The 12,976-nt window shown below is 39.7% G+C and overlaps 1 protein-coding gene across 11 annotated transcripts in view; it reads right to left on the bottom strand.

Moving 5' to 3' along the window:
* The window catches only part of FOXP1 (forkhead box P1), a 613,036-nt gene that overhangs the window by 225,749 nt on the left and 374,311 nt on the right, over positions 1-12,976 (bottom strand). For all 11 annotated transcript variants that reach the window (XR_010662980.1, XM_065933291.1, XM_065933292.1 and 8 more), the window contains one exon: positions 9,180-9,367. Coding sequence is in view for 10 of the 11 variants with exons in the window: in XM_065933291.1 (XP_065789363.1) it covers positions 9,180-9,356 (177 nt within the window). In the remaining variant the exon portion in view is untranslated. The remainder of the gene's footprint in view (positions 1-9,179; positions 9,368-12,976) is intronic.

Genomic DNA, 12,976 nt, shown 5'->3' with positions numbered 1-12,976 from the left:
GACATTTTACGCACAATTTTCCTCTACTAGAAAGAGGTATATTGTGCCCTTCAGTGAACATAAAATTGATATTATCATCTCTTAGTTTATATCTCACTACTTAACCTTCAGATTAAAAGTTATTGGATTTGAATGACTAAGAAGACATCAAGTCACCTTCCCTTCAATGTGGAGAGAGGGGTATCGGGGGCAAGAAGAGGTACAATGTTAAAATACCAATTTAGATCAGCTGACACTTTGCCTTTTTTGACAAGCGACCGTGATACTGACTACATATGGTTGCCTGAATGTAATAAACAGTCTACTTTAGGAAACTTTGTGGAAGATCAATCTGCATCAGGAAATTCATTTTATTTTGGGTAAAGAAGGCACAGTCTAAAAATAGGGATAAAAGGGTTAATTCAGAGAGAACCTTAGGGTTATCAACTTCACAAAATGAAAAATTCTAACCCTTCCAAAGCCAGTATTTGCACTGTCAGTTTATGCAAAAGATACTGTAAAATACTCTCTCAGGAAAGATTAAAGGGAAAGAGCCTCCTTCCCTCCATCCATCTCTATGCAGGGCTCATCTTCAACTCACAAACAAGGCTTGCTCCCCCTTAGCAGTTGAATCTATAGCCCCTAAATGGGTTTTCCAATAGGGCCAACTGTTTAATAATTACACATTGCATTTTTCCAACAAAGGAAACACAACAGGCACCCCCTTCACCTTAAAACAAAAAAATTATTCATTCTAAGAAGCCTGTGTCAATAAGAGACACTTTATCAAAGATCTAACTTGGTAGTTTTGTTCTCTAAGAGAGATAAGCGCATTCCCTGATCAATAGGAACATAAGCAGTTTATCAGCACTTCCCATGTGACTTCTGGAAGATATACTCATTAGTAAATGGCGTAGGCTAAAGGGAAAATATTTGATAATTTTAATCTCAATAAACATATACAATCAAATAGCGAGACAGAGTGACACAGGAGGGTGTCTTTTTTTTAAACAGCCTTTAAACAAAACAGAGATTTTTCCAAAATAAACTCACTCTTTATATACAAATTATGTTTGTGCTCTCTTTATCATATGATAACCGATTAATGACTGGCAGAAAGGAGCCTGCCTTCTCCTCCCGCTGCCCTTCTCTCTTCATTCCACGGTGCACCACGCTGCCCGTCAGAGTGGAAATCCTGAGTCACCCCTCACAGTCCCACTCCCCGACACGCTCACATCTTCGGTTTTCAAAAGGTGCTACTGATTTGCCAATTCACCCCGCACCCCCTCTTGTGACCCAGGCCTTCCTTTCTCTTTCCATTTCATTCATTCACAGTCAGAGGTCTGTTCTCCGCCCAGTACTGTGCTCCGGGCTGAGGAGCAGGGAGGGACGAGGAAGGCTCACCCGTGCCCTTATGCGGCTGACAGCTGACCAAGGGCTCCAAATGCAGGGAGAGAAACGCAGGGAGCCAGGCGGGGTCAACAACACGGCACCCCCGGGTTCAGCTAGGTGCTCTGTGACCCACATGGATGGGAGGGGTGGGATGGGAGTGGGAGGAAGGCTCGAGGGAAGGGATATATGTGTACGTTCAGCTGCTTCACTTTGTTGTGTAACAGAAAAAACGCTGTAAAGCATTTATACTTCAATTTATTTTTTTAAATCTACAAGAAAAAAAATTGGGGAAAAATCAAAAGAATAATGATACTTAGTGACATGGAAATTACATAAAATTTGAATTTCAGTGTCTATAAATAAAGCTCTAGTGCAACACACACACACAAAACTAAGAAAACCAAACCAAACAAAAAAACATGGCACCCTCAATGATGTGAGGCAAGGGTTAGTGTCCCATGACTAAACCCAGGACCAACAGCAATGGTCTTGTCACCACCATTCATCTTTCCCGAGTCTCTTTCCTGCTACACCAGGCCCAGCTTTCTTTTTTACCATCGGTCCACCACCTCTTGTATAGCCTTTCTTGCAGCTTGGAAACCTCCCCTGGCTCAGAAACTCAACTTTCACACAAACTGAACTCAATTTACCTTCTAACCACCTTCACATCACTCTCAGGCTTACTCATCAGACTCCAACCAAATAAACTCCCAAGTTACTCTGCCCTGCTTCACCAGCACCTCACACATGAGTGTGGTCCTCACATTTCCTTACACACAGGCATGGCATCATAACGATTAAATGAAAACAGGAGAATAAATAACTGCAAGAAGTTGAAAGCTAAGAAAGAAGGTTAAACGTCCTGTAGTCCATTTAGTAGCAATCTGGACCAAAACTGAGTCCAGGCCAGTATGTGAAAACTCTCTTCAGTAAATTTTCTTGTGAGAGAGGAGGGAAAAAAATCGCTTTATTTCCACAAACCAAATCAAACACAGTATTTAGCAAAGAGTCTCTGGAATGTTACAAGTAACACTTCATAATTACAATAGATTTGAGTTCAAAGACCAAGTGATGAAAAGAAACTTTCTAATACAGGGTTCAATTCCCTATATAAACTTCCTTTCTGCTGCTCCATCCACCACTTGCATTTATATTGCTCTTCTACTTTGTCATAAAAGCAGTCACCTTCTAACCCTTTTTATCAAGCAATCTATGCACTAGCTAAAAGTACACTAGACTCCATCAGGCGAGCTATAGGTTTACATTACACAAACATACCAATTCTGCCTGTTCAGCACTAGTTGTCAATAAAGGCAGGCACTTGCAAAACAGCAAAGTAGGCTACCTGCCTTCAGAGAACAGATAGGAGCCTGCCAGTTTTGCAAAACAAACTCTTTGCAATCACCAAAGCTAATCTGTCAACAAATTACCATTAAAGTCATTCCTCCTGAAAGTTCAAAAAGAGATTTCTGACTAGGCAAGAGATAGGGAGTAGTTTTTTTTTTTTTATTAGCTCACAGGTTAAGACTGAAAATTACCTTCTCAAAGTAACAATGCTTTTTCTTCGAGTCAAGAGGGTACACTTCATTCATAATGAAAAGCAGCATCTGGGTCTCTATTACCACGCTCTCTTATGTACATGACACTTTTTTTTTTTAATTCTGTTTCCTGGTCCATCTTAATTTTCAATGGAGAGATTAATGACACACAACTGCTGTTCGGAAATTAGAACGTGAAAGAACTTCATACAAGGTTCAATTTCTGCACTACATAAATCTTTGACAACAATATTTAGATGGAAGCAGGTCTAAACAACAGAGGGGAGAACTAAATATAGCATTCAGGGTGAAAGATGCCTTTTCCAGAAATAGCCACAAAAGGAGTTGAGAAAAAGTATAAGTTTGTTATTGTTGTGCCTGCCTTTTATTTGCAGAATTACCTGAATTCCTGTCTCAGTTTCATTTTAATCTGGTTTTTTGCTAACACTTCAGTGGCACTGATTCCTATAAAATATATTTGACCATCAATACGTTCTATAATATTTGAACTCTACCTTGTGTCTTCAAAGAGTCTATCTGAACAGAGCAATTCCTTTAAAATTTCTTAATTTTATAATTTAAAATTATAGCTTGGGTCTTCACCCACTAGTGAAGGAAGGTGCTGGCTCTTATCATAGTCCCCAGGCCCATGAGGGCATTTAATAATTGAGTAATCTCAAGACTTCCCTGGTGGTCCACTGATTAAGACTTCACCTTGCAATGCAAGAGGTGCAGGTCTGATTCCTGGTCAGGAAGTTATGATCCCACATGCCTCACAGCCAAAAAAACTAAAATATAAAATAGAAGCAATATCTTAACAAGTTCAATAAAGACTTTAAAAGTGGGCATCAAAAAATCTTCAAAAAATATGAATAATCTCTTCTTCTATACTTTATTCTGAAAGCCTCCCTCTTAGGACACAGATATGCTGAACATATTTACCCTTCCAGTGGCATCCAAAGACCTTCCCTTTTCAAATACAGTCCCTGCCTGCTATGGGAAAGTCCACTTGAGAGGATTCCGTAAAAAGTTCATAAGAAATCATTTTCAAAGAAAAATACCAAATGACAAGGCTGAACTGGCTACTGATAGTTCATCTTTGCATCTATAGATCTATACCTAATCACCCAGGCTTCTCTCTGTAGAAGGGGAAACAAGGCCAAAGATGACCAGTGGCATCTAACACAGCCCTCCAGAGGAAGATGGGGGGGAAGAAGAAACTAAGGGAGGGTCCCTTTAATACGTGCTTCCTGCCCATCCAAACACTGACAGCTACTTCTTCCAGGCATCAGTTACCACAGAGGCAGTTACAATTTGAAACACTGGTAGGACATTCTTCCAGTTCTGTTTAATACCCACCCACTAGTAATCTCAGTAACAAATACTAGAGGAAGGGATTAATTCTGCCATCCTGACAAGGAAGAGAATTTCTGAGTGTCTCTGGTCCTCTGTCATGACTAATCTTTTGCCTCCTTGAATGGCTCATTGGCAAAATTCAACCCAATGGATCCTCCCCTCTCTCTTCCATGATCTTGCAGAAGCTCCTTGTCCTTTCTACCTTTTTACCTCCTTAATAGTCACCGAATGTTTCTCTTTTTCTTTTACATTATTAATGTGAAACATGTACCTTAAACCGAATGTCAAAGAAGCTATATGAAGTTAATACATCACTTAGCCACAACTCTCCAATTAATACAGTTTTGAATTCCACATATAGTTTATCTTATTTAAATGTCCTTCTCACAGACTACTTCTAAACTGCCCTTCTCATATAAAACGATAACCACACCTAAAAACTCTAGCAACCAAAGCTCTCCCTACATTGATTTGCAGACAATAAAAGTGCCAGGTGGTACCCCCCCAAAAAAAGAAAAGAAAAAAAGCCCATCATTAAATGGAATGTTGTTAAGAAATCACTGTTTTATTTAAGAGCTATTCATTTTTATTGAATAAACATTTTCTAGTATGCATTCTGTTAATTGACCTGACAGCATATGCTGTATATGGAGAAACTTCTAAACATTATGCTCTATGTAATATGCTTATCTGAAAAAGCTCTCATTTGCAGCAATATGGAAATAAAATTCTGCTTTCTAAAATTCAAGACTTTTAAAATGCATTAATCCACACAGTTTGTGAAATTGCTCTGGACATTTTAAAATCCTTCCTTTAAGGGAAGAAAAAAAAAAAACTTTAGTAACTGGTAATAGTATTTGTTGCTGAGTTTCATAATGGAGTAGTCAGTATCCAGTAGAGAACTTTTACAGACCTGGAAATGGGGCAGGCATAATAGGAAATAAAAAGCAGTGATGGGATTGGGTAGAGAATTATTCAAGGGCTAAAAGAAAATGTTCAGAAACTCTATCAAATTATATTATTAGAAAACTATTGTTATAATAGTTTCATGGTCCAGATATAAGTAGAGTTGAAGCATTACAGAATAATACATTTAGTTTTAAGGAAGGGAGCCAGTTTTTGAGTGTGTGGGTGGACTTCTCCAGCTAATGGTAGCCCCTCTCCTTGGCTGATGGCTTCTGAGTGATGATGGCAACATCCAGACCAGAATCACCAACTCCACTGCCTAGAGGGCAAAGTCAGCCAAGGTACACGGTGGGGACTCAGGCCAACTGCAGGGCTATGGGCTCCTTGACTTAGTAACAATTCATCTCCAACAACAGTTACCCTTGTAGGAATACTGGCCATGGTTACCAGATCAGATCTTTCAAGAGAAAATGGAAAAGCCAGATTTCCCCCATTTCTCTAGGCTGTCAACAACATAATTAAAAAACAGCAACAGCAATTCTGTCTGGACCCAATTTAGCCAATCTACAGACCAAACCCAGAACAGAAGCCACTCACTCCACAGCGAATCTTCGTGAAAGCTCTCCATTCTGAAAGGGCACTTGTTCTCATTCGTAATTATCTTTGGTAACACGGATCAAAAGTGGAAAGGCATGCATTTATTTATTTTAAATCTTGGCACTAGGTAAAAATTCTCCCTATACTGTCAATGACTGCACTGGAGCAACTGGAAAATCCTAGAACATTCAGTTTCATACACAGCATAATTAACTCATTTTTATACCAAGCCTTTTAAGCCAGATCTTTTTGTTCCATGGACTTCTAACATATTTTACAGTTCTAATTCTCTTCCAGTGTCCTACATTAATCAAAGCTGTAACCCCTGTTGTCTTTGTACTACAGAATCAGAATGTGCCCCTGGCGAGGAATGGGGGAAAAGTCAACAGGAATTAAATTTCAGTGCAACTGTTTACTCAACTGTGGCCTGCAGTTATTGAAATTTTATCCATGGTTTTGTGTGACTACCGCAGTAATGAATTCAGCATGGCTGTGATTTTCTCACTGCTGGTATTCTCACTTCAAGTAAAAACCTGTAGAATAAAAATGACGAAAACAACCCATGTCCATCACGTTGACGTTCAGATAACTACAAACTGTTTAACTGTTGCAGTTTCAGTCTGGAAGAAAACTCATAATATGACTCCCATAAAACTTTCTGAATCCTTTTTTTTCTTATTTCATCTACAGATTTTCTTTCCGCCAACAACCTGTTAAGCGCCTCATCGTACACTTAAGGAAAGTCACACAGCTGTCAGTTGTTTTATTTTAAAAGACTCAAAAGGCCTGCCAACCACAATATATGGAGTTTCAGGCACAATGATAGACCCAACTGCTTTCTTCCTTCCCAAAACATATCGGAGGCAATTAGAAATAAAATTGTTATAAAAATATTAAAAGTACTTCGAAGTACAATCAAAAGGTATTGACCTGTATATCAATTACCCAAACAACATACTCTCTAAAAAGTGGTCAGAGCCAAGGTAAAAGAGGGGGGACTTGAATAACTAATTTTGTGGCTGATGGTTTTCAAGGAAGATGCTGTTAAAATGTACATATACATGAGCAAAATAATTCAGAAAGAGAAAAACCAATATTGTATATTAGTGTATATATATGGTATCTAGAAAAATGGTACTGATGAATCTATTTGCAGGGCAAACAGATGCAGACGTGAAGAATGGACTCGTGGAGACAGTGGAGAGAGACAGGGTGGGACGAGCTGAGAAAGTAGCAGTGACCTATATGCGCGATCACGTGTAAAACAGAAGCCAGTGGGAAGCTGCCGTGTAACACAGGAAGCTGATGACCTAGAGGGGTGGGATGGGGTGAGGGTGAAGGGAGAGTCTCCAGAGGGAGGGGATATGCTTAGAGTTATGACTGCATCACGCTACTGTACGGCAGAAACCAATACAATGTTGTAAAGCAATTATCTTACCATTAAAAAATAAACTAATCTTTAAAAAAATGAATGTATATTACCTTCTTCTGTGAGGTCAACTTGTGATGGCTGTTAGTGGGGTAGGGAGGGAGGGGTGTGTATGTGTGTGTCTGTGGCATAAAAGTAAAGTTTTTGGCTGGCTTATGACTTTGAGATGGTAGATGATTTTCAGTCATTTAAATAAAAATCAGAACAAGTTAATTTTCCATTTATCCAACTGACATGCTCTAAATACTAATTACTCTGTGTTCATACCACATCAGGCCATGGGGTCACAAAGAGCCGGACACAACTGAAGTGACTCAGCATGCACTCACGTATGCCACCTCAGTCAACAGCCCCACTTCAGCTGCTCCATAAAGAAACAGTTGACCTTGGCCTCTGTTTGGTAAGGGCACAGAAAATGGCAAACCAGTTACCAACTTATTACCAATATAAGCACAAATATCTGAGAATATCACACGAACACACACAGACACAAATACATGGATCCCTTTCTACCACTGATAGGTCTTGTCACCAATGTCACTGGTTAGGATTTGGCCATTTGCACTACTGCAAATACCCCAAGTTTGCACATAGTCCACATCATAAATCCCAGCTGATGGGATGCTCAGGAAGCGGGCACTATCGAATTTGAGCTGCCACTAAAAGAGAGATCAAATCACTTCAAGTCTCTTTCTCTCTTTTCTATTTTTTCCCCACAGATTCCACTGTCTCAAGCTGGTTCCAACGGTTTCTGACAGACTAACAAGCTAATCATTCCTTATTGGTAAAAATTCTTAGAAAGGAGAAAATAATACATGTTTTAGAGACTGCCAAATGCTATATCTCTAAAACAGGAAGGGACTGCCTTAGTTTCTCTGCTAAAGATTCCAAGCAAATGGTTTGAAAAAAGGTTTGCATTTTTCCTTCTTTACCCCAACCCCCAACAATGTGTTTGATTCAGAAAGGGCCAAAGATTTACCATTCTTTTTTCACCTTTTTCCCAAATAACTTTGTATTTAATAAGTGAATCAAACACTAAAATGCAACAAAAATCATTCATGATCATTAACAAAATCATTAACATGATCAATAGTACACTAGTTCCTAATTCCAAGAGAGGCTGTGAAAACAATGCTTATCTTCAAGCAAATGCTATTTACTTACTTGAATTTGCATCAACACTTTGGCCACCCAGCAACATTCACCCTGTCACACCCTTTACCATTTGGAAATATTTTACCAGTCAATCACAGTTACCCATATAAATGCCAACAAAGGATATAACAAGAATGAGTATGTCCCAACTTGTGATCATTTGGGGTAAAGCCACCAATAAGAGATACTTTAAAACAGTAATAAGATTTAGTCACATACCAACTGTTGTATGGATATAAGAAACATTTGGAGTTGGCCTATCTCCCTAAACTCTGGGTAGCAGCAAGCAATTTTTTACACCAATGCCTGCATTATTGATGTCTTGTTATCTACCCAATTTTGCTTGGGTATTTCTCCTTATTTCTACTCTCCTCTTTCAACTACTTTTCTCGCTTGTAGCCCTTGTTTCCCCTATATCCTTGACCCCTTATTTGTTTCCTTCTTCCTAAGGCCTAATAAGTCTATTTATTGTATCTTATCTTTTTTTACTCAAGCATTAGGAACCATTTCTCCAAAGATTCATTTTATTCCAAGTAGTTAAACTTTAGGCTGGCATATCAGGGGCTCCAAGGAAGTGGCCAGAGGTCCACCCGATCTCACTTTCAACAACCATTCCCCAAGACAGAGGGGCCTCCCAAGACTGAAATGACAAAAGCTTGAGAATTGGTGTCTTAAAGCCAATGGCTGGGGCCCTGGCGCACAAGTGGCTTAAAAGATACTGCGTACAGTCAGACAGCCGGCTGAGTGTCAGACGGTCCGGTGGTCAAGCGTGCGGTGACACAGTAGCACCCACCCCCCCCCCCCAGCCCGGCTCCCGGGCACAGTACCTGCTGCTGCTGCTGCACGTGGGCCAGATCGGCCGTCCCCACGTCCACGGCCGGCGTCTCCCCGTTGGACCGCCCTTCCCGAAGACTGCCGCACTCTAGTAAGTGGTTGCCGCCGCTAGACCCATTCTGGATGGCTGAACCGTTACTTTTTGTCTCAGGCCCAGATTCTTGCATCATGACTCAAAAACCTGATTTGCAGGAGGGAGCCAGGGAGAAAGAAAAAAGCAGCTGTTAGCACAGTTGTTGTACATAAGGAGAAGGGCCCTGCCTCCAGCGCTGCCAAAATCTGTAAACAGTTGTCATTTTCTTTCACTCAACTTATCCCTTAGTAGTGGGCCAGTAGTCTAGTTTCTGAAGATGGAACTGTTGGTCCAAATTCAAGTTTTAAAGGACCCACTGTATAGCATAGGGAACTCTACCAATCTTCTCTAACGGCTTCTATGGGAAAACAATCTGAACCAGAACAGACATATGTAGACGTGCAAGTGAATCATTTTGCTATACACCTGAAACTAACACAGCATTGCAAAACAACTATACTCTAATATAAAATAGAAATTGATTAAAACCTTTAAAACAAAAGCAAATTCAACTTTTAGTAGTATTGTTCTATGTATGCTATCTTTTGCTCAGAAAAAAAATAGACATTGTCAGATGAACTTAGAATTTATGGTTAAATTCCTGTGATTATATCTGGATGTTTTGCTCAAAAACCAGTAAGTCATTTCATTCAGTGTATTAGGTGTAACATTTAATTTTCATATGTATAGGCTCTGTATGATGTATTACACTCTTAGAGAAGTATTTTCCAAACGTAGTCTATCAGGAGATAATGCACCTTAGCAAGAGGCCCCCTGAGGTATTAATTCATGCTGAAAACCCTTACAGTCAAAACCCCAAAAGTGTTCTAAAGATTTGCACTCCCTGGAATCATTCAAGTATTGGAACTTTTCAAAACTGGCCATTCCAGTAAGACAGACTACTTTGCAAGAGGGAGGGGGGAGTCGCAACTTTTCAGAGGCTAAATAAATTGACTCTTGTCTTTGTCTTATGGTTAAAATTGTCCTGAGAAGTCCCATTCAAAGGTACGTGTTTCTCATGCTGAATTCCTAACGTCTGGTCTGGTTTAAGGTATGAAAGGTCTAGGCTCTCTTATGCTTATTTCGGAGAAAATGTTGCCTAGGCAGATTAAAAAAAAAAAAGCTCTGAATTTGAAAGTGTAAAGTGCAAGTTGCTCAGTCGTGTCCGACTCTTTGCGACCCCATGGACTATACAAGTCCATGGAATTCTCCAGGCCAGAATACTGGAGTGGGTAGCCTCTCCCTTCTCCAGGGGATTTTCCCAACCCAAGGATCAAACCCAGATCTCCTACATTGCAGGCAGATTCTTTACCAGCTGAGCCACAAGGGAAGCCCGAATTTGATAGTACTAAACATCAAAAATTTTTAAGAAGATATATATAAAGGATTGCATAAAGGAATATTATAGTAAACCCCCCTTTATCCACAGGATACATTCCAAGATCCTGAGTGGATGACCACTGAACCCAATATATACTGTGTTTTCTCCTACACATACATACCTAAGGTAAAGTTTAATTTCTAAGTAAGAGATTAATGGTGATAACTAACAATAAAAGAACAATTATAACAATATACTAGGGTGAAAGTTATATGAGTATGGTCTCTCTCAAAATATCTTGCTGGACGTATTTAATGCCTTTTCCAGCTTACATAAGCACTTTTCTGACACTATGATCACAACTTCTGCTGTTCAAAGTACAAGAGCGAAACTAGTATGTCCTTCTATTTTCTTCATCACAAATTCATGGATAGAAGATTGGTTCTACACCACATGATTTTTTTCTTTCCTTACTGAGAACTTTCACTTTTTCACTTAAAGGAAGCACTTTATGGCTCCTCTTTGGCACATCCGAAAGTACCAGCATCACTAGTCTTGCACATACTTGAACACGAGCCCTGCGATACCTGGATACAACTGAGATGGCTACTGAATGGAAACGGGTGGGAAAGGCTGGGCAAAGGGATGATTCCAGTCCTGGGGAAGTCGGAGCAGGATGGGGAGATTTCATCTTGCTGAGAAAGGCGATGAATCTGCAACTTAAGGATTGCTTATTTCTGGAATTTTCCATTTAATATTTTCAGACTGAGGAAAACAAACTTCAGAGAGTGAAGCTGTGGATTGGGGGGCGGGGAGGCTACTTAAGACAAATTCGGTCTGACGTCAGAGTTCTTAGCTATGTGTTTTCTTAAAGCCGAGGTAAAGGAAGGGCCAAACAATGAACACTTTTCAGGTCACGCTCCAAGCTGAGGCTGGACACAACCAAGAATCACTAAAGGGAGATGGTGATTCAAACAACCAAGCTAGGAAATGCCCAAATAATCAAGACAACTGGGAAATACCAATCTTAGATAAAAAGGCAGAAAACTTTTACACAAGTTGATTCAAATCATGGATGACGCATGTACACACAGTGTTACAGATTCCTGCCCCACAGATGGAATATGCGACAACACGCACATTTAAACACTCTAGGCATCTTCTCCTGTAAGACATTGGTTTAAGTCTGTTTTATACGCATACAAAAACAACTGGGAAAATTAAAAACACAAAAATCCGTATCTTTTTTCCTTTCCGTGCATAGTATAATCCAATGTAATGACAAATTTCATAAACCCAGTAGACATACACACACACACACACACACACACACGAAAGTTAATCCAATTCTGAACAGGATTAAGAATGGCATTTTTTGTTAACAGGTGGAAAACAAACTCAGACACAACAGCTGAGTCACTCTTGTCTCTTTAGATCAGATATTTCAGTGATTATAGTCCTTTAAAAATTACATTCATATCTTACTGTCTGCAGAGTGAAGAATCTACCTAAAAAGAACTAAAACTTTAAGAAGCAGGCAAAGCAAGTATCTAATTCATCACCAAAACAAAACATCAAATTTCTGAAACATAGGTATTTTTTGTCCCCCAACATTTAAGTTTCTCTCTCATAAACTTTCCCACATGTACAGAAGCTAAGAAAAAAAAGTGTTTAAGGAAATAGTCATTTTAGTACTAAGCAAGGAAACCCATTTAGGTTTTAGGGTATGTCACAAGCATATCTAAACAAAAAAGGAAAAAAAAGGTTTTAAGCCTTCCAGAAAGCCTGTCCATTTCAGGGGTTTCCCACTCCGCAAAGACAATGTTTTTGTCTATACCTAAACTCTACACCTTCCCTCAGAATGGGACATATTTAACCAAATAGCCCGTCCTCAGGAAGCAGCGCCACAGGTAAAATGCTGCTTTCAAGTCACGTTGACTATTGGGCTCCCAGATCTGAAGACAAGTGTCAAAGAGACTGACCCAGCTCCCTTTTCCTGGGTTTGACAACATCGCGGTGGGTGGAGTCAGAATAATATCCAGCACACAATCTGATGAGAAGGTTTGCTCCATGCAGTTCCACAGAAGACTGCCAAGTCCTCTAGCACAAGTTTCGCAGGCATCAAGCCAAGCAGCTTGGCTTGGGGACCAGGTTTGTGAGAGTGCAGGCTTTGGGATCGAAATTGCATAAAGGATTATTTTGGTCCGAGGATGTCCTTAATTAGTCAAGTGCTAACAGTAGTATGTTGGTTGGAAGATTTAAATTTTGCTATAATCTCCCACACCAATCAGGAGAAAACAGGTTTTTTGAAAAGCACATGTGAAAAAATGAGGAGTGTCGATGTCTAAGAATGTTTCTAACAATATCTGGGCTGGCAGTTTTTTCTTTCTATGGAA

This window comes from Muntiacus reevesi, chromosome 4 (genome assembly GCF_963930625.1).
Source record: "Muntiacus reevesi chromosome 4, mMunRee1.1, whole genome shotgun sequence".
Taxonomy (NCBI): Eukaryota; Metazoa; Chordata; class Mammalia; order Artiodactyla; family Cervidae; genus Muntiacus; species Muntiacus reevesi.
This window is presented reverse-complemented; position numbering and strand designations above follow the sequence as displayed.